At 46.9% G+C, this 23,357-nt stretch overlaps 9 protein-coding genes across 9 annotated transcripts; 2 read left to right on the top strand and 7 right to left on the bottom strand.

Annotated features, from left to right (window-relative positions):
- Nucleotides 1-602: 602 nt before the first annotated feature.
- On the bottom strand, nucleotides 603-1,969 carry HD556DRAFT_614291 (uncharacterized protein). Its single transcript, XM_041311090.1, has 7 exons — nucleotides 1,834-1,969; nucleotides 1,763-1,789; nucleotides 1,625-1,694; nucleotides 1,486-1,569; nucleotides 1,091-1,430; nucleotides 948-1,019; nucleotides 603-894 (listed from the first exon to the last, which is right to left on the bottom strand). Coding segments are annotated over exons 1-7 (630 nt in total). The 5' UTR covers nucleotides 1,836-1,969; the 3' UTR covers nucleotides 603-859.
- Nucleotides 1,970-2,969: 1,000 nt separating this feature from the next.
- HD556DRAFT_614383 (uncharacterized protein) lies at nucleotides 2,970-3,538 on the bottom strand. Its single transcript, XM_041311092.1, has 2 exons — nucleotides 3,031-3,538; nucleotides 2,970-2,976 (listed from the first exon to the last, which is right to left on the bottom strand). The coding sequence occupies exon 1, from the start codon at nucleotides 3,444-3,446 to the stop codon at nucleotides 3,174-3,176; it is 273 nt and encodes a 90-aa protein (XP_041166199.1). The 5' UTR covers nucleotides 3,447-3,538; the 3' UTR covers nucleotides 2,970-2,976; nucleotides 3,031-3,173.
- A 3,669-nt stretch (nucleotides 3,539-7,207) lies between these two features.
- HD556DRAFT_1484364 (uncharacterized protein) lies at nucleotides 7,208-9,955 on the bottom strand (the record flags this gene model as incomplete). The annotated part of the gene is made up of 6 exons (XM_041308676.1): nucleotides 9,476-9,955; nucleotides 9,407-9,426; nucleotides 8,862-9,344; nucleotides 8,623-8,813; nucleotides 7,431-7,533; nucleotides 7,208-7,373 (listed from the first exon to the last, which is right to left on the bottom strand). Exons 1-6 carry the CDS (start codon nucleotides 9,575-9,577, stop codon nucleotides 7,208-7,210), a joined length of 1,065 nt encoding a protein of 354 aa, XP_041166198.1. The 5' UTR covers nucleotides 9,578-9,955.
- Nucleotides 9,956-10,923: 968 nt separating this feature from the next.
- Nucleotides 10,924-11,422, bottom strand: HD556DRAFT_1226810 (uncharacterized protein; the record flags this gene model as incomplete). The annotated part of the gene is made up of 2 exons (XM_041297114.1): nucleotides 10,924-11,044; nucleotides 11,097-11,422. 2 exons carry the CDS (start codon nucleotides 11,420-11,422, stop codon nucleotides 10,924-10,926), a joined length of 447 nt encoding a protein of 148 aa, XP_041166197.1.
- A 3,268-nt stretch (nucleotides 11,423-14,690) lies between these two features.
- HD556DRAFT_1199017 (uncharacterized protein) lies at nucleotides 14,691-15,277 on the bottom strand (the record flags this gene model as incomplete). The annotated part of the gene is made up of 2 exons (XM_041296342.1): nucleotides 14,691-14,801; nucleotides 14,849-15,277. Coding segments are annotated over 2 exons (540 nt in total), but the record flags the coding sequence as incomplete, so codon positions are not given.
- A 2,002-nt stretch (nucleotides 15,278-17,279) lies between these two features.
- On the top strand, nucleotides 17,280-18,106 carry HD556DRAFT_1437585 (uncharacterized protein; the record flags this gene model as incomplete). The annotated part of the gene is made up of 3 exons (XM_041305721.1): nucleotides 17,280-17,768; nucleotides 17,817-17,909; nucleotides 17,960-18,106. 3 exons carry the CDS (start codon nucleotides 17,280-17,282, stop codon nucleotides 18,104-18,106), a joined length of 729 nt encoding a protein of 242 aa, XP_041166195.1.
- Nucleotides 18,107-18,771: 665 nt separating this feature from the next.
- HD556DRAFT_1216969 (uncharacterized protein) lies at nucleotides 18,772-19,047 on the bottom strand (the record flags this gene model as incomplete). The annotated part of the gene is made up of 1 exon (XM_041296706.1): nucleotides 18,772-19,047. A coding segment is annotated over one exon (276 nt), but the record flags the coding sequence as incomplete, so codon positions are not given.
- Nucleotides 19,048-19,743: 696 nt separating this feature from the next.
- HD556DRAFT_1437584 (uncharacterized protein) lies at nucleotides 19,744-21,481 on the top strand (the record flags this gene model as incomplete). The annotated part of the gene is made up of 9 exons (XM_041305720.1): nucleotides 19,744-19,879; nucleotides 19,926-20,110; nucleotides 20,168-20,415; nucleotides 20,462-20,508; nucleotides 20,568-20,737; nucleotides 20,786-20,850; nucleotides 20,899-20,945; nucleotides 21,002-21,100; nucleotides 21,261-21,481. The coding sequence occupies 9 exons, from the start codon at nucleotides 19,744-19,746 to the stop codon at nucleotides 21,479-21,481; spliced, it is 1,218 nt and encodes a 405-aa protein (XP_041166193.1).
- Nucleotides 21,482-21,568: 87 nt separating this feature from the next.
- Nucleotides 21,569-21,856, bottom strand: HD556DRAFT_1437583 (uncharacterized protein; the record flags this gene model as incomplete). Its single annotated transcript, XM_041305719.1, has 2 exons — nucleotides 21,569-21,603; nucleotides 21,652-21,856. 2 exons carry the CDS (start codon nucleotides 21,854-21,856, stop codon nucleotides 21,569-21,571), a joined length of 240 nt encoding a protein of 79 aa, XP_041166192.1.
- Between the last annotated feature and the right edge of the window lie 1,501 nt (nucleotides 21,857-23,357).

The raw sequence follows: 23,357 nt of genomic DNA, 5'->3' as shown, positions 1-23,357 counted from the left end.
TTTCACGTCAATACAAGTGCCTGGAGGGATTGCTCATGAGAGGTTCTACCCAGGCGAGTTCAATCCTGACTCACAGGGCAGCTTCGGGACGGATACATTACTCTCATTGAGTCCTGTCCACGAAGACGCGTCGCTGATGAATGGAAAATCGAGAAGACACGGAGGTTGATTTGATACGATATACTTATCAACACAGAGATGGAGATGAAGTCGGTAGGGTATACAATATCTCTGCACTTTGAAATTTGATATCTTCGATGACCACAATTTGACCGTGCCGGTTAGCCTAGAAGCCTGTTGTCTATCAGCGTTGCAACCATAGATCGAATGGTATGTTTCTTCCATGTGAATTCACTTGAAAGCACCAATGAGCTCATACGAGAGACTAAACGCCGTACATAGGTGACTATAGTACTTCTTGATAATCCTATGGGTTCAGCATAATGGATCAATGCCTTGCACGACTGTCATAATCAGACGGGAAATAGAGTATGACTCGGAATCAATTCGTAGCTTTGGCGGTATGTGACGATGAAAAATTTAGCCATGTAGGAATGATTATCATCGAAGTACATGGCACTTTAACATCAACACATGTACATAGTATTGCGTGAAGTTAGGCTACATGCAAGTTGACTGGAATTCATGCAGAAACATGCGCTGGTGTGTCAATACGCGCAGAAATACATGATATTTGGTACAATGATAATAAGGCAGGTGGAAACAAAGAACTAAAGTGATGAAAAAAATAGGTGTTTATGTGCTGCTAGTGACGTCGTCGGTACCTGGAGACACACAACAGAGAAAAAATACCACACGAACCCATGGTTTAGGGTTCTTGACGCGCCTGGCTATTTCACTAGCAGTTTCGGGCCGACGAGCAACAACTAACACCTGCACAGGAATCGTCGGATCCAGTAATTAGGATACATGCAAGAAAAACGCACCTCCCTGTCCCGCATCGCGGCAACATCGTTGACATGACAACTGAGATGAGACGTAGTTGGCACTAGGCAACACTGAAGTTCAATTGCTTCATCAGCATTGGGTGGAGAATGGAAGAGTGAAGACAAGGGACCAATGAGTGCACCTGGACGTGACCTCCGGGGCGTTTTGGATCGCTGAGGTTCGGTTGTTTCCTTGACGTAGATTCGAGGGCGGGAAAAAGGTTCGGATAAGTCACCAAGGAGCACTCGGGGACTTAATCGCGAAAGCATTGGAGGTTGCGAAGGTTCAGATATCTCATGAGTATTTGGCGGAGAATGAAGGAGTGAGGATAGGCGGTCGAAGAGCACACGCGAGCGTGACTCCAAAGGCACTGGAGGCTGCTGAGTTTCTGTCGCTTGATTGGGTTCGGAACGGTGAAGGAGGTAGGGAAAGCGACCAAGTAATGCAGAAAACCTCACACGGGCACCAAGTGCTGCGGGGGACTGAGAGTAAAGGGGTCAGGACAAGAACTAATTGGCAGAAATATTGGTGACCCACATGAGCATCGACTTGCGGACTGTCAAAAAATCCTGGTGAAAGTTCATCTTCCCCGAACTGGCTGAAACCTTGTGTAGCATCAGCCTGGAATGTCAACGTCACTATCATGATTGACGAGGTTGACGAACACGCCACATACCTCCAAAAACGAATTGCCTTCTATGTCCTGCGATGGCTCGGAGAGAGAAATGTGCTTTATCCTTGAAAAGCGAAATAATGGAGGCAGCTCCTGTTTGGGTTCAACTTTTTATGTAAAAAGTCACAAGATGATACATGCCTTCTTTTTGAGTTCGGATTTTTGTGCCTGTTAGGAATGAGGTAGCGAGTTGGAGTCAAGTTGGCACTCACATCAGGTATGGACAGGAGATCTTCTAGGCCAGCTGTTTTGAGGATGTCTTGGATGTCCCATATGTACGCATTTTTATCCTCCCAACCTGCAGTGGATAGCAGCTTTCCATCAGCGGAGAAGGCCGCACAAGTGGAGTTATGTTTGTGTTGAAGAGGTGGCCCGATTTGGAGGTTTGTATTAAGATTCCAGAGACGCGCTGTTCCGTCCCAGGATGTGCTCGCAAGGAGGCGGTCGTTGGGAAATAAAGTGAGGGAGTAGACAGAAGCTGTATGACCCTCCAGAACGATTATCTGTTGCCATGTGTCAGTGTCGAATATCGTGATTGAGTAATCGAGGGGCCCCAACCCGGCAATAAGCTTCTTTTCCAATGTCCAGGCCAAGGACCAAACTGATCGATCGAGTTTGATCATGGACAGCAGCTCGCCCGTCTTCGCGTCCCAGATTTGTATTTCTTCGTTATATCCTCCTGTGGCAATCATTGATGCCTCAGGTGAGTATCTTACCGCGTACACATATTTGTGTCCTGTCTTGATTGGATTCAGGCCTCTGACTGGTTCGCTGCTCTTCACATCCCACACTCTTGCCGTGCCGTCGTGTGATCCGCTCACAACTTGCCCACCATTTGGACTCCAGCACACTGACTGCACGAAAGAAGTGTGTCCTTTCCATTTGACGACAACCTTCGCCGTCTCGACATCCCACAACCTCACTGCCCCGTCATTGCTTCCGCTGGCAATAGTCTTCCCATTTGGAGACAACGACATGGCAATTATTGCTGCCTCATCCCCTTCATCTCGCCACTCGCTACCTATCTGTGCACCGCTCTTCAGGTTCCATAGTCGAAGTGAGCTGTCGTGGGAACATGTGATGATGCGCTGCCCACCGGGCAGGTGTACAACGCCTGTAACTTCCTTGGTATGGCCTTGTATTGTCTTGCAGGGGCTTACTGCTGACGTCTTTTTCATTTCAGCGGTAGCGGAAGACATGATGGACGCTCGGGGATCTCAATCAAGGGAATCGTGGACTATATGTGCAACAGCAGCTCGTTGGTTGAGAATAGGTTGTCTTCTGGAGGTCTGAATAGTGGGCGATTTCACTGGCCTATCTGCTTTCACCTGAGTTTGGCATGTCAATAGAAGTGCCTGGAGCGATTGTTCACGAGAGGTCCTACCCAGGGGAATTCTATCCTGACTCACAGAACAGCTTGACGACGACGTATCCAGGAGATATTCCCAATCGTAACGGCGCCTGTGCGCCAATCCCCGACTCCGAATGGACAGTATCACGTAGAAGACATATATTCTCACGAATATTAGAGTACAAATTTCGAGCAAGAATATCAAGAAAAGGTACAATTCGCGGACTGATTATACAAGTGTCGAGCGCAGAACACCCAGTCATGGAGTCTATTCTTCCATGTACTCAAGCTCGTCTCCAACTCCAGCAGAGAAAGACCCTTTTTTGGCCGGCGAGTCATCAGGAAAAACCTCCCGGCCAAAATTTCGATAATCTTTGATAAAGTCCAAGAATTATGTCTAATTAGCAGCTTTAGGAGAATTAGGAGAATTATGTAGTTTAGAAGGACTTTCTTACCCCCTCGTAAATTTTGCATAATTATCAAGAATTAGCTGATACTAGACACAATTGTGGTGAATTGCAGAAGCCGTTATTACAAATGTTGGTTCACAGATCACACATCCCAGGCAATGTTACAAGAACAAAAGACTAATAAACATCTGATATTTGATTACATAGAATATACACACAAAAGTAATTACTGTATAGCTACAATTGACCGCAAATACGTCGACTGTGTGGACAGACGAGTCCATGCTGCTGCGCCGCGAAGACGAAAAAGTACCTGCACTTGTCGCACCAGAACCTGTTCTGAAACTGTCTCCTCCATAACGGATAGGGAATAGCACGGGTGAACCCTGGGGTACGAGCGGCGCAACCCCCACCCGTACCCCGCGATATACCCACACCCACGTTGTGGGTGTGGGTTTTTTGGTGGGTATGAGGCCAAACCCACCCAGGGTATCACCCACTGAGGGTATACCCATGGGTGGGTACTGTCAATTGTCAAAAAACTACGAGATACACACAAATGTAGTAGCTACTTGATGATAATGCGATCCCACCCATCCTCCAGCTCCAGCTCCTCACCCTCCACATCAGCGAGCATGCTTACAGACATTACGTCCTCGGTCTTGACAAGGTTTAAGTGGCTCCAATAGCCAAGACATAAGAGCGCGCAAGTCAATTGCACATTCAAGCGGGAACGGATATGGGAGAGAATGAGCTGTCCACGGCTGAAAAGCCGCTCAACGTCGACCGAGGTAGCTTTAGTCAAAATTTAGATATCAATTTAACTGAAAAAAAGGTTGGCACGTACCAGGAATAGTCAGATAATCTAATGCCATGCGGGAGAGTCGAGGAAATGTTGCGTGGTGCTCATGCCACCACATGAGGGGATCATCAACATGTTCCACATCGGCATTCAGATAGCGGTCGAGTTCGTCACCAAGGTCGGTCGGTTTTGGAGGTGCGAGTGCAGGTATGTTGTCGAATATATTGTCCTATTGTTATAGTTAGTATACAAGTTAACTTACACAAAATAACTCACCATGGCGCTTTGTTGAGAAGATTCAATCAAGTCTGTATCGTCACCGTCAGAGTCGGCATCTGGTGTGACTAAGTACGAGTGCCTGAACTCATCTCTCACAAGTGTCTCGGCAGTTTGAATCCAGTCGTCCTCCCACCCCACATTCTTGAAATACGCGAGTTTATGATGGGGGTGAAGCACTGAATGATAGTGAGCAAGACTACTTGAACTGCAACAGAGCACTTACCCATAGCAATGCGGTACACTTCAGAATGGTCCGTGAGTTGATAGTAGCGATCCAAGGTTTTTTTAGCAAGTCCAACGGCAGCACAAATTGAGGGCTGATAGTCGGCGTTATTAGAATACAGTGTGAGTTTTTCGTCAATTAAATCCATTGCTGGAATGACGGTAGGGAGATTGGGTGTTGACCGCGAGAAAAACATAGTTGCGTCTTTGAGAATCTAGTTAGAATTCCATTTTGGTGCATTAGTAAACAATGAACAACAACTACACACCAACACCACGCACCTTCAGAACATTTCGCAGCTGGTCTACAATTAACCATTCATGATCCGACAACTCGAGATCTCTCAAACCCAAGTCCCTTTGCTGTGTCATCGCATCAACTGCTCTTCGGTGTTTCAAGACATATGCAAGCATGTCAAACGTGGAATTCCAGCGTGTAGCCACATCGCGTGGGATGTTGGTGACTGGCCTTCCCTGTTCTCGAAGGATGTTGTGCCATGCGGGCAGGAGTTTTGTCGTGGAGTGAATGACCTTGAATGCGAGCTTCCGAAGCTGTGTGATATGTTTATTAAGGTATGTTTTCGATTTATTCTAATGTACAGACCTTAACAAGTACCAGCTTAACTGGACGAATATTCTGTTGCAGGCTCTTGCGCGCGTCATGCGTCAAGAATTCAGTTTCGTCAACAAACCCATCAATGTCATCACCAGGCAGTACATCAGAATCCATTCGCTCGTTCTCACTGTGGCCGTCAACATTCGGCTCATCATCATCGCTCTTCTCGTGGTCGTCATCACGGCTCTTCGGTTCATCAAACTGTCGAAGGAGAGATTTTGCTACCAAATTGACCGTATGCAGGAAGCACCTCGTGTGGGCTGCTGTACCACCGAAGTCAGGGAGTATGACTGCCATCTCTTCGAGCATGGCAGTATTATTGGCCGCATTATCGCATGTGACGACGAGGATCTATCATTTGGTGAGTCCTGTGAGTATATGCAGGGATTGTGTGCTGACCTTTCTTGTTACTCCATAATCTTTCAGCACTTGTTCGAAGGCCGCTGCAAGCTCCTCCCCCGTGTGGGACTGATAGTGTCTTAGCACGATGTCCTTCTCTAACTCGGTGAGTCGAGTACTTACTTTCAGCACCTCAATAATGTCTAACGGTAAACTTAAAGGCACACCTTTGTGTTCAAGATGTGCCGAGAATGCTACAAGGGCACGGTGGTTTGGAGACGACCATCCGTCCGTCGTAAAATTGAGTTTGCCCTCGTATTCCTGGTAAGATTCATTAGTCTTCCTCTTGCATCCAACTGATCTACATACATTTATCATTTTAGCAATTCGTTGTCTTGTCTTCGCAAAGACCAATCTAACATCGTGCGAGACAGTCGATGGAGATGGTATGTAGTATTCCAGTCTCCCTGTCTTCATAAGTGACTGAAATCCCCTGTCTTTGACAATGTCAAATGGCCGTAGGCTTTCCGCAACCCGACGAACAAGTTCGGCTCTGAATGCAACTATATCAGCCACAAGAATTCTCCGTCTCATTGTGATCCTACCTTGTCTCAGTCCGGGTATGCTGACGATGCGAGTAAGTGACCTTCCCCTTGCCTTTACATTCGAATGCGGTTGTAATTGATCCATCTTTCAGATATCCTGCGACGATCTTGGTCCGAACTTCGTCTGCATTCCTGGCTTCATCAGCAGCTTGCAATACATCATCGCCCCAGCAGGACTTGACGTGTTTCCGCATATTTCCCGTGGATCGTGCATCTTTTTTGTCGAGGAAGCGTCGAATCGTAACCTTGCATCCCTTGCCCATACATTTGAAGGAATGTGCACGACGGCCATCAATGGACTCTATAGCAGGTGTAGGGTCAAAAAAAGCATAGATCGGTGAGATCCATTCCTTCATTAACTGTTCTTTAGCTAATATGAGCTTGTATTACTTGGACTAGTGAAATCGGCCTTACTGAGTTCATCCTCCGCACACTCTTCCTCATCCGCACTCACTTCATCCTTGTCCTCGTCAGTATTCATACCCGCTCCCTCGTCATCGCTGATGACAATAGCATCATGATGTAACACACTTTCTTCTTCCTCGTTACGAACTACTGCCTGGTTTGACTTGGCCTTCTTGGGATGTGTACTAGTAGCAGCACTTTCATTATTCTTTCGTTTGTTTGAGCCTTCCTGCTTCTCGTCTAGCGCAGCTTTAGCTTTGTCCGTGAGTTTTTTAATACGCTTGGCAGCGCCTGAGAAAAATGTGGGATCCATACTGTGATGATCGTAAGGGCGCTGTGTTTAGGTTTAGAGTTTAAGGTTCATGTCCAATATTAGCTTAGTTTTAGAGTTTAAGGTTCATGTCTAATGTGTGTTACTAAGTTTCAAAATAAGTCATGTTTGCTTACATACCCACCACCAGGGTGTGGGTAGGGGTATGGGTACCCAAAGTACAGACCCCCACCCACACCCCAGAGGTACCCACACCCACGACCCACGTGGGTTGAGGATACCCATGCTATTCCCTAATAACGGAAGGAGTGCCAGGCGTGTTAGATGCGCTTGGGGGCTCGGTGAGGGAGGAGCGCTGCGCACGAGTGTCATGTCGAGAGCGCTTCCGAATAATATCGGATTTCATACTAATGGGACGAGCAGAGCCGTGAAGCTTATAGTAGAGGCCGCATCTGTATGTATATAAGAGATTGGTACGAATATAGAAGGAACAACAAATGAGAACTTACACGTTGCAAACGGTCTTTCCCCCCTGTGGCGCTGCAGCCAAGGACAGCGTGGACAATGCAGAAGCCAAAGATGACGCACCACCCGTGTCATCCTTCTCCATGACTAGCACGCATGGAGTTTGGACGCGGACGCTGATGCTACCAAAGAGAAGAGAAACGAGATGTCCGCTCAGCAAAGTCCATACAACGTATATAGATGAAATAATACTCACCAATTTACAATAGAGACCGCAAGCGTGATGAGTTACGACACGAGTGACTACCCACTATAAGGGTACGGGTATGGGCATGGGTGTCCAGGAATCAGTGTGGCGGTTGCTTGAACGACAATCGACGCACTCACCCACTGCGAACGGCAAACAACGACTTGGATCAGCGTGGCTCTTGCTCGAACAAGGACCGACACACTCACAATCCAACGACGAGCACAGAAGGACGACTATGAACTACCTAGTTTGTAGTTACAAATGTTAAATAGAACTTTTTAAAAAACCTAAGACATACCTATCAGCTTGATGGTTGAGGCTGACGACGTTGAACGTTGAGGAATGAGGGATCGACGTCGGAAGTTCAAAAAGTTTTCAAACCAAAGTCATGCGAGCCAAACAAATGGTTCGATATCAACCAAACAGTCACGTGAGCGAAACAAATATGTGCAAATGATGAACTTCAACAAAATTTTACTCAGTTGTTCGCCGCTTGTCCCAGGTGCGCATGTTCTTTTTTCTCGTTTATAACTATCTTTAACCTTGCAGCATGCTACTACGACCACCACTCACGCGGCGAGTTGCGCCCTACACTACATCCTACCCTCCATCTCATGCTTCCTGTCTCGGCCCTCCTTCCACTCTTCTGGCGCTCTCCAGTGTCCTCCGCACATGTTCGAGCCACGTCAGCATTCGCTGACGTGCGCCGGGCGTGTGCGCTAAACACTGGTGGCTGCTGGGATCGGGTGGGGCGTCCCACAGTTCTGGATGGTTGTAGTGATTTTTGGTTGAATTTGTATTTAGATAGATACACTTTTTGTATATTCAAGTAATTCTTGACATTTTGTGATATTTGCATCCCACATTATCGTCTTCTAGCAATTTTATTCCTAATTCTTGTGATTAGATAGAATTATCCAAATTAGAACTTTTAGCAAAAATTATAACATTTTTTCCCTGGGAGGGTTTTCCTGATGCCGACTGACCCATTGCCTCTGATGCCTCATTGGTAGCCTTCCTTTTCTCCCTACCATCTTTGATCGAGTTGACGAAGGCAGCCTGCATGTACTTCTCACATGGCAGCAGCTGCATATGCTGTAGCATCATCTGATAAATGCGGGAGCCGTTTGCATCGCGAGGGTTGGAAGCATTGTTGCTACGGGGTTTAATGGTCCAGCTGCGAAATATTATAATGACGGAAACCGAAAAACGAATCAGGACTTACAGCTTCAGAATGACCTCCAACTCCACAATTGTGCCCTCCGTAAGCTTTGTCTTATATTCACTGACATGAATTCGGACACCGTGCTCGTCACGGACGTCAGGAGACTGAACCCTTGTGCCACGCAGATCGTAAGTGTTCAATAAAGCAGAGTAATGGCCCTTGGAATCCTCAAGGTCACAAATGCGATCCCCATATAAACTGCTGAAATATGTTGCCAGCAGAGGCAAGAGTGGCGAAGTACATTGTGCGTGTACAGTGGCACTCGAGAGTATCGCTCGCAGCCGGTCTTCGTCCGATCGGAGTAATGTCATCCTAGTATATGTAAAATGCGATAGCACCGCATGCAAGCGACTTTTTTTTGATCGCTCCCTGGGTAAAGAGAGCCGGCATACACAGTCAAGAAGAACTTTATCAAAAAGAGATGACAAATTCACCTCTACAACACCGTCACTGTAGTACATCCATCTAGGAAAGTCGTGTATTCTAGAGTTCAAGCAAGCGTCAACCGTCAGTGAGTCACATGAAGCAAGCTTGCGAAAGACTACACAATGGCGGTAACCAGCCTCTGCGAATTCACTCAGAGACATCGATAATGTAGCATCTCGCCAACTCACAGTAATACAAACACCATCATATGAGATGCATCCATCAAAGCCGGACGAGTCACAAGTCAGACAAGACAACGAGTGTGAGGCGAGAGAGGCTTTAAGCCACATGCAAAAATTTTCAGGTGTTTCATAATATACGAGATGGTATTCAGGATAATAGAGTGCATCATAATAATTTGGATAGTCTCGAACGGCATGGAGCTCGTCATCAGGAGGGCAGTGGCTTTCCTTCAAGACACGAGCCGAACGACAAGGCAACTTTTGAATGAAAACCCTGAAAGACGACCAAAATTAATCAACAAATCAGGGAGATGGAAAAATATACACTTACATGTGGTACGGTCCCGCAGACAAAGCAAAGGAATAACGAGAGATATTGAGATACTATACTGACAGCGACAGAATACTGAGAGCGACAACAAGTTTGGGCGATCAACAAAGGATCCAATCCTTTTTTCCCACTGACTAAGCGACATCAAATTCACATACCCACGGGTGCGTTTGCAGGGCTTCGAATGTTTCTGTCTGAGAGAACCCTTTCCAGTGTCTCCACTAACGTGGAGTCGGGGAATACCGGCTGGTGAGTGGTCCTATCACATCGGGGTTATTGATATTTAGGAGAGGTTTATATGTTGTGTAAAATGTGAAGAAAATATTTAAAATTTAAATTGACATAAAGATGGGTACATAACTTCAAATTTGGGCAGCGTTTTGTGCGAAATCAAAAATATGAAGCATCCGCGACCGTTTTCCCACCAATCACACATTAATGAAAATATGAAATATAAACAGATTTTCAGCGTCTGTGTAAATATGAAGCTTAATTATCACGTAAAATGTTGGACAAAACTTGAAGTTTAGTCCGTCACTACATGTTTGTCAATGTATCAAGTTTTGTCTAACAATTAGGCGCCCCTGAAAATTTGAAGTTTACGCCGGTGACAAAATGTAATGACTAAACTTCAAGTTTGGTCCACAGACAAAATGAATCGCCCGATTATCGCCCACCCATCACCCACCAATCGCCCACTCATAGCCCGCTGGGATTATGATTAAGGTGGGGGCGCATACACCTTGAAGAGTCAGTGGCGGCTGAAATAAAGATTGTCACAACAATGTTCCATGAAGATAATTTACGAGTCAGAGCGCATTGAGTGAAACACAATCATTCCAAATCAGCAGATATATACAAATCATTTTGACATGTATCCTATGAATGCGCTAATTCTCTGTAAATGCTAAGCAGGAACTCAGAAATGTGCAAGTGAAAGTGACAACAGAAAAATGTTCTTACCGTTTGCTTTGGTAGCAAGAAAACTGCAGCATGCCACGTGAACATTCTTTCTCATTTTGTTCATGCCCGTATTGAACTTGATAGAGGTTTTCCACTGTGAGTTGGTCATTGGACCATTAACGTCATTGGTAGATAAATGTCGGTTTTGGGAAACACCGTCTCAAATATTGTCAAGGTGTTTCTGGAACCAGTGTTCACATCGAGTGGACCAGAACCCCACGTTCAATCCAGACGTAGCCCAAGCCTGAGGTCTAGGCCACCAAGAGATCTTTCCTACATTTCTAGCATCTAATTATCTAAATGTAAGCGCTGCTGCCTGTGGGGGCAAGAAACTTACTGTCGTATATGTAATACGTCCCGCAAATAAAATCCACCTCCTCCTCCGACAACTCGTTGTCGAAGTTAGTCTGGCCATCAATGGACAACATGAGGCCGAATGGAACAGCTTCCCGTGAGATGCCATCAAGAACTGACGGGAGTGCATCAAAACCAATGCTATGTAAAGCTAACCGGCATATGAGCCCCCCGTGAAGAAGCACAGCTCTTGCACGAGGCTGATTCATAAACTCGTGACGATACTGCTCATACACGACATAATCAGCATATACAGCGCTGAAAGTAGGGGGCTTGTATCCAAGTGAGTATGTGCAGAGTTCCATAACTGGGTGTCGTGCATAAGGTGGAACTGCTATCGGCTGCAATGTCTTGAAAGCTATTCCTTTTTGAAGAAGATTGCGTGCAATCTCCATGATGTCATACCCCCAGTCACGGCGAAGGCACATCAGAGCCGTGGCAGCGTCGGGGACAACAAGTTTCCAGGGGACAAGACTTGGTGATAGACACGGCTGGATGACATAGAGCAGCTGCTGCTCGGACACATGGATATAAGAAACTCGAATATTTGCATTCAAGGCCGACAGGGAGGTATCAGGTCCTAAGTCCCAGAGATCAGACGGTATCTGAGACAACTGAGAGCTGGGTAAGGTGACAAGATAACCGACGAAACATGTGATAATGCGCTTCTGTGCGTCTGCAACAGATTCAACGTCGTCGCCTGAGTCGCCGATGAGTTTGCATAGGTTAATCCACGTAGTCCTCTGAATCCACTGTTCAAACGTGGTTGATCTGTCACGAGCTGTGTGGGTTGATGCTGTGAGCTGAAATCCGAGATGGAAACAAAGGATTGAGGCAAAACGTTCAATACCACTAGTGTAATTCGACGAGGGTGCAACCTCATGATGACCAAAGTAGTTCTCGATATCCTGCATGAAACTGGATAGTGGGGGTGGAGGGGGCGGGGGTGGAGGAGGACCAGAAGGAGTGGGAACAGGCAAGAAATGATCCTCTTCCCAGTTGCCATCGGGAGTGCTGGTAGGATCCAGCGCATCACATAAGTCCCACTCATTATGAAATGAGTCATAAATCCTAGTAGATCGACTATAGTTTCCCCAAGTCGTTGATATCTGGGCCTTTGTGAGGCGGATGCGCAGAAGAAAGCCGTCGAATTTGTCTTGGGGTTGCCATTCAAACACCGTGGCCATATTGGATTTTCCGGGAATACTATGGCTCATTGCTGAATGCTTGCGGCTCTGACGTGACTGCCGGCGAGTTGGAGTCTCCTTGGCTTCCTTCACCTTATTTTCCTTGCAGCGCCGCGCAAAGAACACATGGTATTCCTCTCCTGGCTTCTGCCCGCTGAGTCGTTCTGGGACTGGAAACAGAGGATCTAGGCGTTGCTGAGGACCTGCTGATATGAGCTGGTGTTCTCCACCGTCCAGATTCCACCTGAGGCCACTCTGACTCCAAGCCTGATCCCATTCAACGACGCTCTCACTTCCATTATCCGGTTGACCCCACGTCCCATGTGTCTGACCCCAGGCGCTGTCAGCATGCATCTGGCCCGACTGCTGCGCCTCGATCGCATTGGCAATGGCTTTTGGGGACGGGATGTAATGATGCAACTTGATGTCGACAGCAGTGTTGCCGTCATAGCAGACCCAGATTGGGATCGAGAATGCTTCGTACATAGGTAATTGTGCCTCCCAAGGACAGTAGATGGAAGATATAAAAACCCCGGTGCGTGGTACATTAGTCGACAAATCCCCTACAAATGAGTGAGATAGCTCGAGAACCCATTCAGCTGGGATGGGATACGTAGGGTCATCGGTTAAGAGAGATATCCAGGCACAATCGGAACCTCAATATCGGCGGCTCATGATGTGCCATGTACATATAGCGACGATTGCTAGAAGTATGTCAGCCACCGTGCAATGTAATGAAAATGGAATGGACGTACATAGAAATGAGTTACGCGACCTCAATGCAACTTTTTTCGCAAGCCTAGCGTCTACATGGGATCTTTGGTACCCATAACTAGTGGGAGCACGTGCAAATAGAGTGCCCCATGGAACAAGAAGTCCTGCACCCAAACATTCCTGGCACCAGAGCAATTTCTGCTCTAAATCGCGCCATTTCTCCCTGATGTCGCGATGGAGTATATACTTGCCCTGTCTATCAACCTCTATTCGCAGTGAAAACGCGGAGTGGTTCAGGCATGCAAAAATCGGTCCATCGAAGTCAGGATTTAGAGGAACAAGAGGAAGCCACGGGCGAGCTGCATACGCCCAGCATGTGGTGAGTGGTGTATCACTATCATCAGGCGAACTGTCATGGGGGTCACGCGGGTCCCAGGCAGGCTGGTGAGGTATCACTTCTGGAAGCGAATGTGCGGTGAGAGAGGTGTAGACCTTGTCATCACGACAAAAGACTTTGAGACTGGTAGTAGTCATCGGAAAGGGTGGTTGGTTGATCCGTAGAATAGCAGAGTAGACTGAAGCACTACCACAACAGTACAAACTGTTGTGCTAGGTTAGTCCAGAATTGCACTGACACATAGAATGAGAAACAACTTCTACCACAACAGTACAAACGGTTGTGTTAGGTTGAAAGGAGTAAGCAGCAGGCCGGATACATAAGACTTATGACTTTGGCGGGCGATGACATACACAATAGTCACAAATAGCTTATGTAATACTTTCGTTCCAGCATCCATATTCGAACCTTCATCATGATGGTTCCACACATTCTCGAGCTTGACAGTATGTACCGTCGAGCTCATCGTTCTCAATCACCATGATCTTCTTCGAGCACGATGGTATGTACTGTTGTGCTCTTGACCACTGGGATTTCAACCACCACCTCCTCACGACCTTCAAGCCAACATCGGATGCCGCACCTCATCTACGACGTCTCCCAATGGAGCACATCACATCTTTCTTTGGTTTCCTGCTCGGTGATCCTTTAGATCATGCGGGTGTGGCGATAATGCATAACTTTGGTATGCAGTCCAGTCCGCAAAAGCCAGTGTCTAACGTCTTCAATCCAGCCGTTCATGTCTCAACCATGTATGGAGCAGCGGCTCATCATCACGTATATCGATCGACTCGCCTTCCATTTTTTAGATCGCGTGGATCAAGCTATCCCGTTAACCCCTCCACCGTACATACAGTGGAGGGGGCAGCGATTTTTTCAGGCCTTTTACGCACGTCGGTCAACCTCTGATATATTGCCCTACCTACCTATACCACATATTACGCTACTATCACTTTTATCCATCTAAATGTCTCATTCGACATTTCCAACCTCTGAACTTCCCGCTCAGTAAGATCAGAAATCCATTCGCCATTGTATAGGCCCTTGGGTAATCCTGTCATCGGGCTCCGTGAAGTCTTTGGATTACCAGGCGCACGTATCCTTTTCATCAGCTTTGAACCCTGGGGCGAGAAAATATCATCATCCAACACTCTGATGGTCGATAATGTTCAGTTCTCTCTCTACCTCACGACACCATGGCATATTCTTGACCCGGAGTACCGTTTCCACATCATTCTCGATGTCGCTCTCTTCAGAACTCATCCCATCGTCTCCCAGCGTCTTGACTAGCCTCTGAAGCCACTGCCAAGTTGGGAGATCCTCGGCGGTTTCATCCTTTTTTAACTCAATGACGTGATGAAGAACTTTTGTTCTTCGCATATATTTCTGGCATTGTCATTAGCATCTGAACGACTTCGAGATTGTGGACATACATTTCGTCGACGGGTTGCTTGACAAACCAATTTGAGAGTTTTGTCTCTCTGTGCGACCAACCTCTTCTCCACCTCTTCTCCAGTTTCCAATGTTCCCTTCGCTGTGACCTTTGCCTGCCCTTCTCTCCATATTGTCCGCAGCCGCTTGTAGCGATGCTCAAGTATTTCTCTGTAGTAGCCATCCGACCTTCGGACTACCCATCCCTCTTTCTCATTCCTCTCCTTCAAATCTTCAAGGAGCAAATCGAGAATCCTCGCATTCCAAGGGGTTTTAGATCCATTTGCGAGATCAAAGGCGAGTTTCTGGTAGTCAGGGCCTGGACCATCTTCGTGCTCGTATGAGTTCACAATGTCACAAGCGGCTGTCTCGTGGGCTAAAAAATCTGCATCTTGAGACATGTTCAATTTTTCTCGGAGGAGACGCCGGACTTCATCCTGCTCCACGCTCAGTAGAATTCTTCGTGTCGAAGTTCTAGCTCACCAGAAGGAAGTCTCTTTCATGGCTCAACTCTGCAGCCCTTTCTATCCTAACTTCATCGTCCTGCATTTTTTTACTTTTCCTTCGAGGTCTCTGCTTCATGACTGCTGGAAGATCCTTGTTGATGAAGATGCGTTTGAGTGCCGCCTCTACGCCTCTGGAAACCGCATTCTCCATCGCAGACATAGGGAAAGCATCGCCTGATTGCAGCGGTTCTGGCTCGACCATGGGTGATCGTTCTTGACGCGTTTCTATAGGGTCATCGTCCTGCTATGGCGTGAGTGCAAAACCAGTTTTGACCACGTCTAGTACTTACATCTGCCACAGATACCAGACACGTCCTGCGCGTTGTTCCATGTGCCCTCTTAATCCTTTTGATTGCATCAAGGGATGGAGTGTTGGAGTGTGGTTTCTGAGGCGTTTTGGCCTGCTGCTGAGCGCTCATGGGGGTGGTGTCTGCGTCCATATCCATAGCTGTATCCCATTGCCTACCGCGTCTCGCAAACTGTTGCTCCATGTTAGCGAGCTCAGCCTGTTTTGCTGCCTTCAGGGTTTCTACTTCTAGTTGCAACCTTTGTTCTACCTCGGCCCCAATCGCTTTCTCGCGTTCTTCCAGCTGCTCGATACCATTAGGAATTGTTTAGGTGTTTTGTGTTCACCCTTACCTCTTTTTGTTTTCTTTCGGTTAATTCTACTGCCTCCTGGTACTGCTGCTGACGTTGTTGGCGAATTACCTATCAGCATTGTGAGCACATGTCTGACTGAACAGCACAACATAATCACTTCGATTTCATTTTTAGCATGGTTCAGTTGGTTTTCCCACTCTCTCAAAGCCGCTTCCAATTGCTGAGCCTTCTTGCTGATGTCGCGCGCATGACGCTTGTGTTCTTCTTCTGCAAGACGGCTTTGTTCCTGAATGTGTTCCTCAGCTTGCTGGCGCACCTGTGATGACCAGTAAATAAGCGGTAATGCATCCAGAGTCTCGTGTGTACCACTTCTGCAAGATGGTGTTGTTCCTGAATGTATTTCTCAGCTTGCTGGCACACCTGCCGATGATCAGCAAATCAGCAGGGATACATCTACCGAGTCTCTCATGCATACCACTTCTGCATGGCGTTCTTGTTCCTGGAGGCGTTCCTCAACTTGCTGGTGTGCCTACCGACGACCATCAGTGGTGATACATTCACCGAGTCTTTCGTGCGTACCATCCGTCCTTCCTCCATGATTTTGTTAATTCGTTCTTCTTGCTGATATACAGTCATACGAAGTTCTTGTGAATAGTCAACTTCGCGAAAGCGACATTTTTCAGACGCCTGGATAGGACCATGAGTCGATGAAGCTGATTCACACTATTCAAACGTACCAGTTCATTTCTGACCCTCTTTTCCAGTCGAACTGCACTGGTCGAAGGTCGTGCTTCACTGGTCGAAGGTCGTGCTTCACTGGTCGAAGGTTGTGCTTCACTGGCTGAAGGTTGACTGAGAGCATCCAAAAAGTTACCAGTACCGCTCTCACAACCGTTGTCGTTGTCATTGTCGTCAAACAATTCTGCGTCATGAGATGTTTGTACGTCTTCTGGCCCAATGCGTGGGTATTGTGTGTTAGTGTCATCGACACTCATAGGGTAATCCATTCGTTTGGTTGCACAATATCATAGTTCTGAGTCTTCTTAAATCACAGGTACATTATTGTCCCGTCAGAACTTTTGTGTCGCTCCTGCATCCATTTCTACTCAGGTTGTTGGTTACATGGTAACTTTATAGTCATTGTTGAACAGACCGTCCATTTGTATTATGTACATATTCAGATTTGACGCTTATGTCCTTATTTCAGATACGACTACCCCCTTATTGTTTTTTGTTTTTGTTTTCGCCCAATATGGCAGTATGTTGAGTGCTTCCTCTCATAAATAATTCCTTAAAGTTCAGTGTTGCTATTCGGCTGTATCCCATCATGCGCAACACTCCCAAAGCCGTCCTTCCTTTCTATGACCCGGAGCCTGGTGCTCCACCGCCCTTCCCTCCAATGCTCACGGACCAACTCGAGCTTTTTTGCAAAGATAATCATCGCCCGATTACACTGGTCACCGACGAAATTCTAGTCCCTAAAGTTAGTATCGTCACCCCCACTACAAGGTCGTCGTCCACACCCACCCCTGAGTCCAAAATTACCAAGCGATCACCCAAGCATTCTGAGCACACTTCCTCTCCATACCCGAAGAAGGTTGCTTTCACGCGTTCCCATTCTCGAACACCTATGCCCTCGGATTCGGACAGCTCTTCGGATTTTTCATCAGACAGCGGCTCCTCAACTTCAAGCATAATTTTATCGGAAGACTCGAAAATCCCCAAACCTACTGGTGAACCTGGACGCCCAGGGCGTGGAGGGTATACACTTTATGAGGCATTAGATTTGAATCCAAAGGCATATGCGAAGTTCAAGGTTCGCAAAGTGTGCCCTCAGCTTGCAAAGTAACTCACGAACAACTAGAAACATATGCATCGCCTTATTGATGACCACCTTGACATGGTGAAGTGTGCTTCTGCCCAAAGTCCTATACTTTTAAAAGCTGTGCGCGACAAGGTAAACAGTATTCAAATCTCGACGTTGTTGATGATCTCATCGTATCTTAGGCTCTAGACGAATTCCCAGACCTTGAAAATTATAGCAACTTATGGCCAGCCAGCGATATGATCATGACACACCTGAAATATATGTCCTGTCGCGCTCGACAGAAGGACGGAGAGATGGCTTTAGGCAAGGGCAAGGGCAGGAAGTGATAATCTAGGTGGGTTCGCAGTTTTGCTCCTACTAAGGCTATGACTGATACCTCCTCAGCAGCCTTTCAACTGTGTGCTTCGGCTCTCAAGACTTGCAGCTATTAGATCTAACTGCTGTAGAATGTAGATACAAACATGTATTTGATATGAATGCTGCACCATGACAATTCTAAGACATTTCAAACTCAAATAGGTCTCGTACGTGCGCGACCCTTTTGGTTGTCTAGCTTCAGTACACAGAGGCACTTAGATTTAAACCCCCATCCTGGTCTAGCAGTGGGTGAAGCTTATTCATTATGTGTTGCGCTCTCACAAGCTACGATGATAACATTCAGACCCTATACTGGCAGGTTTCGCTCCTCTGCTACTATATAACGGGCCGTACAAACAATACATTTGCAGTCTAGCCGAAAATATTACGCTCCACACCTTGCCACTAATCGACAGGTTATCACGAGTGCTCAAAGGTTTCACAAGAGTGAGATCACGTGGGAGCCTGGCTCTTGGACTGACAGCTTATGCTCTGTGCGAAGCTGACAATGGTTAATGTAGGCTCGATAAACCTGTTGACTTCAACAACTCACTGGTGGATTATGAAGTCAGCAAGTGCATTGTCTCTCCCTCAGCATGTTAACAACAGAGGGGTTTTTGACTCCGATCCTTGTAACTACTACGTCACCTCGGAACTGATGATCACCACTGCTGAGGAGTGAGTTGGCTCTAAGATGGAGATGTCGTTTGAAGAATATGCAGAATCGATAGGTGTGTCTCCCTTCGTGCACAGTGACAAAGCAGTTGTGAACATAAGGTTGCACAGTAGCCTCCTCGAAGAGGCTTTCAGGAATTGGAAAGGCCTGAGCACTGCGAGAGTGACCAGAGCATTGTGTCAACATCATGACCTGACGAGGTCTGTTCCACGATGTAGAGTACAACCTGCACCTGCAGGTGAAGCTCAGGGGTCTGATTTGAAGGTAAACAAGGGTGCGAGAAAAGTTGGGATAACTTATGGAAGATGTTGGAAGGATATATGTGCGAGTGTTCACCATGCTGATAGATTGATAACAATGTAGGAAGTGGCAATAAGAGTGGGCAATGAAAGTGGGCAATGAATATTATGGTAGTAGTATGGTTTTTAAGTTTAGAGCTTGGCGCCTAAGTTACCAAGGCAATAACCTACTTTATAACTCTTCGTAATAGGTGTCTAGTTCGGGGATGTAGTTGCCGGGAACAGTGGGGAGCCGAACCAGTAATCAAGCACGACAATAGTATCTGAAATGTACTTTTTGTTAACACTGCAGTAGTGAGGGTAATTGTGCGAACCTCATAAGGGTCTTAATGCTGCAGCACGGGTAATTGTACGAACCCCATAAGGTCTTAAAGCTGCAGTGTGGGTTAGCAAGGGTAATTGTACGAACTTCCGTAAGGATTTTAATACTGTAGCAGATTGGTAAAGGTAATTGTACGTGCTCCTTTTAATGCTGCACCGTCGCGAAGGGCAATTGTACAGTACTCTGAAATAATTGGAAGTTGTTATCTGAAAAACAAAAGTCTAGAAGCAGAAAGTCTGACAACAAATGAGAGGCACAGATAAATATGCTATGAGCGGGCGACTACAGTAGATCATCTTATCCGCAACAATGCCTTTCTTTGCTACATTTTTCAAGCAGTCGACACAATCACAGCGTTACAAGCCGCTAGCTCGTTTAACCACCTACAGTGGTTCCGTTCATGCGCTTGCAATTTCTAATGACGGTCGTATTCTTGCAGGTGGTGGTAAGTAGACAGGGACTCAGCCACAGGCAGTGCTAAAAACAAGTAGGCACCACAGGGATAAAGCTCTGGAATATCAATTCTCGCAAGGAACTCCTATGTTCGTCTCATCATGAATCCCGCGGAACAGTCAGTTGTGCAGTCTGGACCACAACGAGGCAAACCGCAGTAGAGACCCTCTGTTACGGAACAGGCCTGGGTTATATAACATTTTTGCGACGTGGTCTCATAGATGTGAGCGCCCAGGCATGTCAATTGACCTTTCACTGACAATAATAGAACAATTTTCAGGAGATTTGCGCAAGGAGACTTGGATCGGGTTTTGAGATTACTTGCCTATCATGCCATCCAACTTCTTCTGAAGGCAACGTACGGATTGCAGTTGGAACAAGAGACAAGATTGTTCAAGTTCTCATACTCAATACGAGCTCCCAGCTCCAGTCCGTCTTCGCGGTGCAGCTTGAAAATACAGTACCCAAGTCTGTAGCATTCGCGGATAACAAAGCCATTTATGTATTTGGGCTGTACGATGGCAAATTGTTAGTCCCACTACCGCTAAACATTCGCCTGCTAATCATCAAACAGCATGAAACTGGAGGATGAAGATGGTACTATAGTGGAGGAAGTTAGCTGTCAATCATTGATGTGAGCTGCTACTGCTATTGACATGCACGTTACTGACATTACCCAGTGGCCACTGCAGCGGTGTACCAAAAGCGTGGGGTTTTCATTGTGGACAACGCAACAGATGGCTTTACATTGTATCGCCTAGAAGGCAAGGGGGAGCCCGTTCGAACATTTGTGACTGCTTTGCCAAGCTTGTCAGTCCTGAAGCAAGTGGCATTTGGAGAAGAAGGCAAGGTAGTTGTAGGAGGAAGTGATACATGGACTGGCATATATATTCGATAGGAAGACGGAGCAGGTACTCGAAACCCTCCATCACGCAGATGCTGGCCTGGTACAAACGATAACCAGTAAGCATTGAGATTGGGCACGAAAAATGTCACTCAACTGGTTTTCAGACGTGCGATCTCGATGGCCGCTGCACAATTGCCTGCGCTTCGCCAGCGTTAGGGCGCGGGAACACCACAATCAAGATATGGGTGTGCGATTACTGCAGTGCAGAAGGCATCCAAGACTCCCTCGCAGAATTATTGGTCCATCTCGCGAGTATTGATGATCCTGATGCAAATACTGGCAGTGCTGTCGATGAGTATGTTCCTGGTAAACTATAAAGACTTGTTTTTCGTAAGTCGACCATTTGGCTGGCAGCAGTTTGACTAAATCGCACCTTAGGATAGAGCGATAGATAATCTGCACCAGTATATGACTTCAGCAATGGTGGTTAATGCAGCTGACGACTTTTCATGACACGTCAAAGCAGCCATGATGTTTGACAACGGCCAAACGGAAGGACACACAGGAGGACCCGAGAATGATATCAGGATGCTCCATGAACTAGCAAAGAAGCTCATGGAACTAGCTGAAAAAGCAGGTGGAGAGATCGATGAAGAGAGACGCAAGAGCCTGGATCAAAAGACTAACCATCCCAGAGTAGCAACGGTAGATGCAGATAGGAAGGACATTGCTATCGTCCTAGCATAGTATAGTTGCACCGTTGCACAAATAGATTGATGTGCGTAGAAGGCCTGAAAAATCGCTGCCCCCTCCACTGTATGTACGGTGGAGGGGTTAACGAGATAGCTTGATCCTTGAGAAGTGAACGGCTGGATTGAAGACGTTAGACACTGGCTTTTGCGGACTGGACTGCATACCAAAGTTATGCATTATCGCCACACCCGCATGATCTAAAGGATCACCGAGCAGGAAACCAAAGAAAGATGTGATGTGCTCCATTGGGAGACGTCGTAGACGAGGTGCGGCATCCGATGTTGGCTTGAAGGTCGTGAGGAGGTGGTGGTTGAAATCCCAGTGGTCAAGAGCACAACAGTACATACCATCGTGCTCGAAGAAGATCATGGTGATTGAGAACGATGAGCTCGACGGTACATACTGTCGAGCTCGAGAATGTGTGGAACCATCATGATGAAGGTTCGAATATGGATGCTGGAACTGAAAGTATTACATAAGCTATTTGTGACTATTGTGTATGTCATCGCCCGCCAAAGTCATAAGTCTTAGTATCTATCTATCTTTACTCGCATGGGCTCAACCGTTTGTACCGTCGAGCTCGCCTTCGATGACCTTTCTCGGCTTGACCGTTTGTACAATCAAGCCTGTTGTCCTCCATGTCATTTAACCATCTTCCCAATGGCATGACTGTATGTACGGTCGTGTCTGCCCCTCCTGATTTCTTTGTTAATATCTAACCTTTGCTACACCCCTGGCTCAACGACCCCAATGGCCTCCCGCATCCCCCAGTATGACTGTATGTACTGTCATATCTGTCCTTGCGGCTTCACTTCGTCTTTGGAACGATGGCACCTGGGTGGTTGTTGATAATAGATTTGGTATCCTTTCCCTGAGAACGGAGGTGCGCATCCTTTATATTCTGCCTGGCATCTGCATTGAGGGCCATCCGCCTACTTTGTGGAGGACTTGTTTTGCCTATCATTTCCTATACTCACACTCACTTCAATTTTTCTGCTCTTACAGATGATATACCTCATCCCTGGACAACATCTGCAACTTCTGGTCTTCAAGAGTCCCTTCTCTGCTCCCTCGGTCTTGCCCCAGCCTTTGGAATTGAAGGCCATCATTTTGAAGACGACGGCATCTATATTCATGCTCATTTCGGGTTCCCTACATTCATTTCCTGGTTTGGTAGTTATTATTGAAGGTAACATTGTTGTATCGAACATGCTGCTGTTATTGACATTCTGTTGTATTCCAGCAACCGTTGTTCTTTTTTTTTTGGTTTCATCACTACAAATACGTCGTTTTTTTTGCCTCCCTGCACTCGGACCCTCCACTTCATCGTGATCATCCAGAATCAATTCCACGACTGACAAGAGGCTGTCTTATTGTAGCCACCTCTGCCCTTTATGCCCGCATCCCATGCAGTGTATAAATGGTGCACCTGCCAGGAGTGCATCGAAAATGGTGGTCGTACAGAGAATGGCACCCCTAAGGGGGTGCTCATTGCAGAACGTCTCATGGCAGCCCATCTCCAACGTACCCAGCATGCACAGGCCGAACGTGTTGCGCTCGCTCGTGTGGCTGGCTCTGTCGGGCAGGATGATAGCATAAACTTGGTAGCCTCTCAACTCCGCACACTCATTCTGACTGACCACGATCCGCTTATCGCTGTCTCTGCAAGGACGGACATATCTCACGCTGCTACTCCTGTACATGGCCCTGAGCCGGAACAACCCAATCTTATTCCCCCACTATCTATTCCAACTCTAGCAGATGATCTTGAGCAACTCACGCTGTCCGACCCTTTGTTGCACGAGACACCCAAAGGTGCAGAAATCGGCAGACCAAGGAACAGAATTCGGCGAACCGTGATGGACTTGAA

The sequence above is a fragment of the Suillus plorans genome (genome assembly GCF_016647745.1).
Source record: "Suillus plorans strain S12 chromosome Unknown HD556scaffold_4, whole genome shotgun sequence".
NCBI classification, from domain to species: Eukaryota; Fungi; Basidiomycota; class Agaricomycetes; order Boletales; family Suillaceae; genus Suillus; species Suillus plorans.
This window is presented reverse-complemented; position numbering and strand designations above follow the sequence as displayed.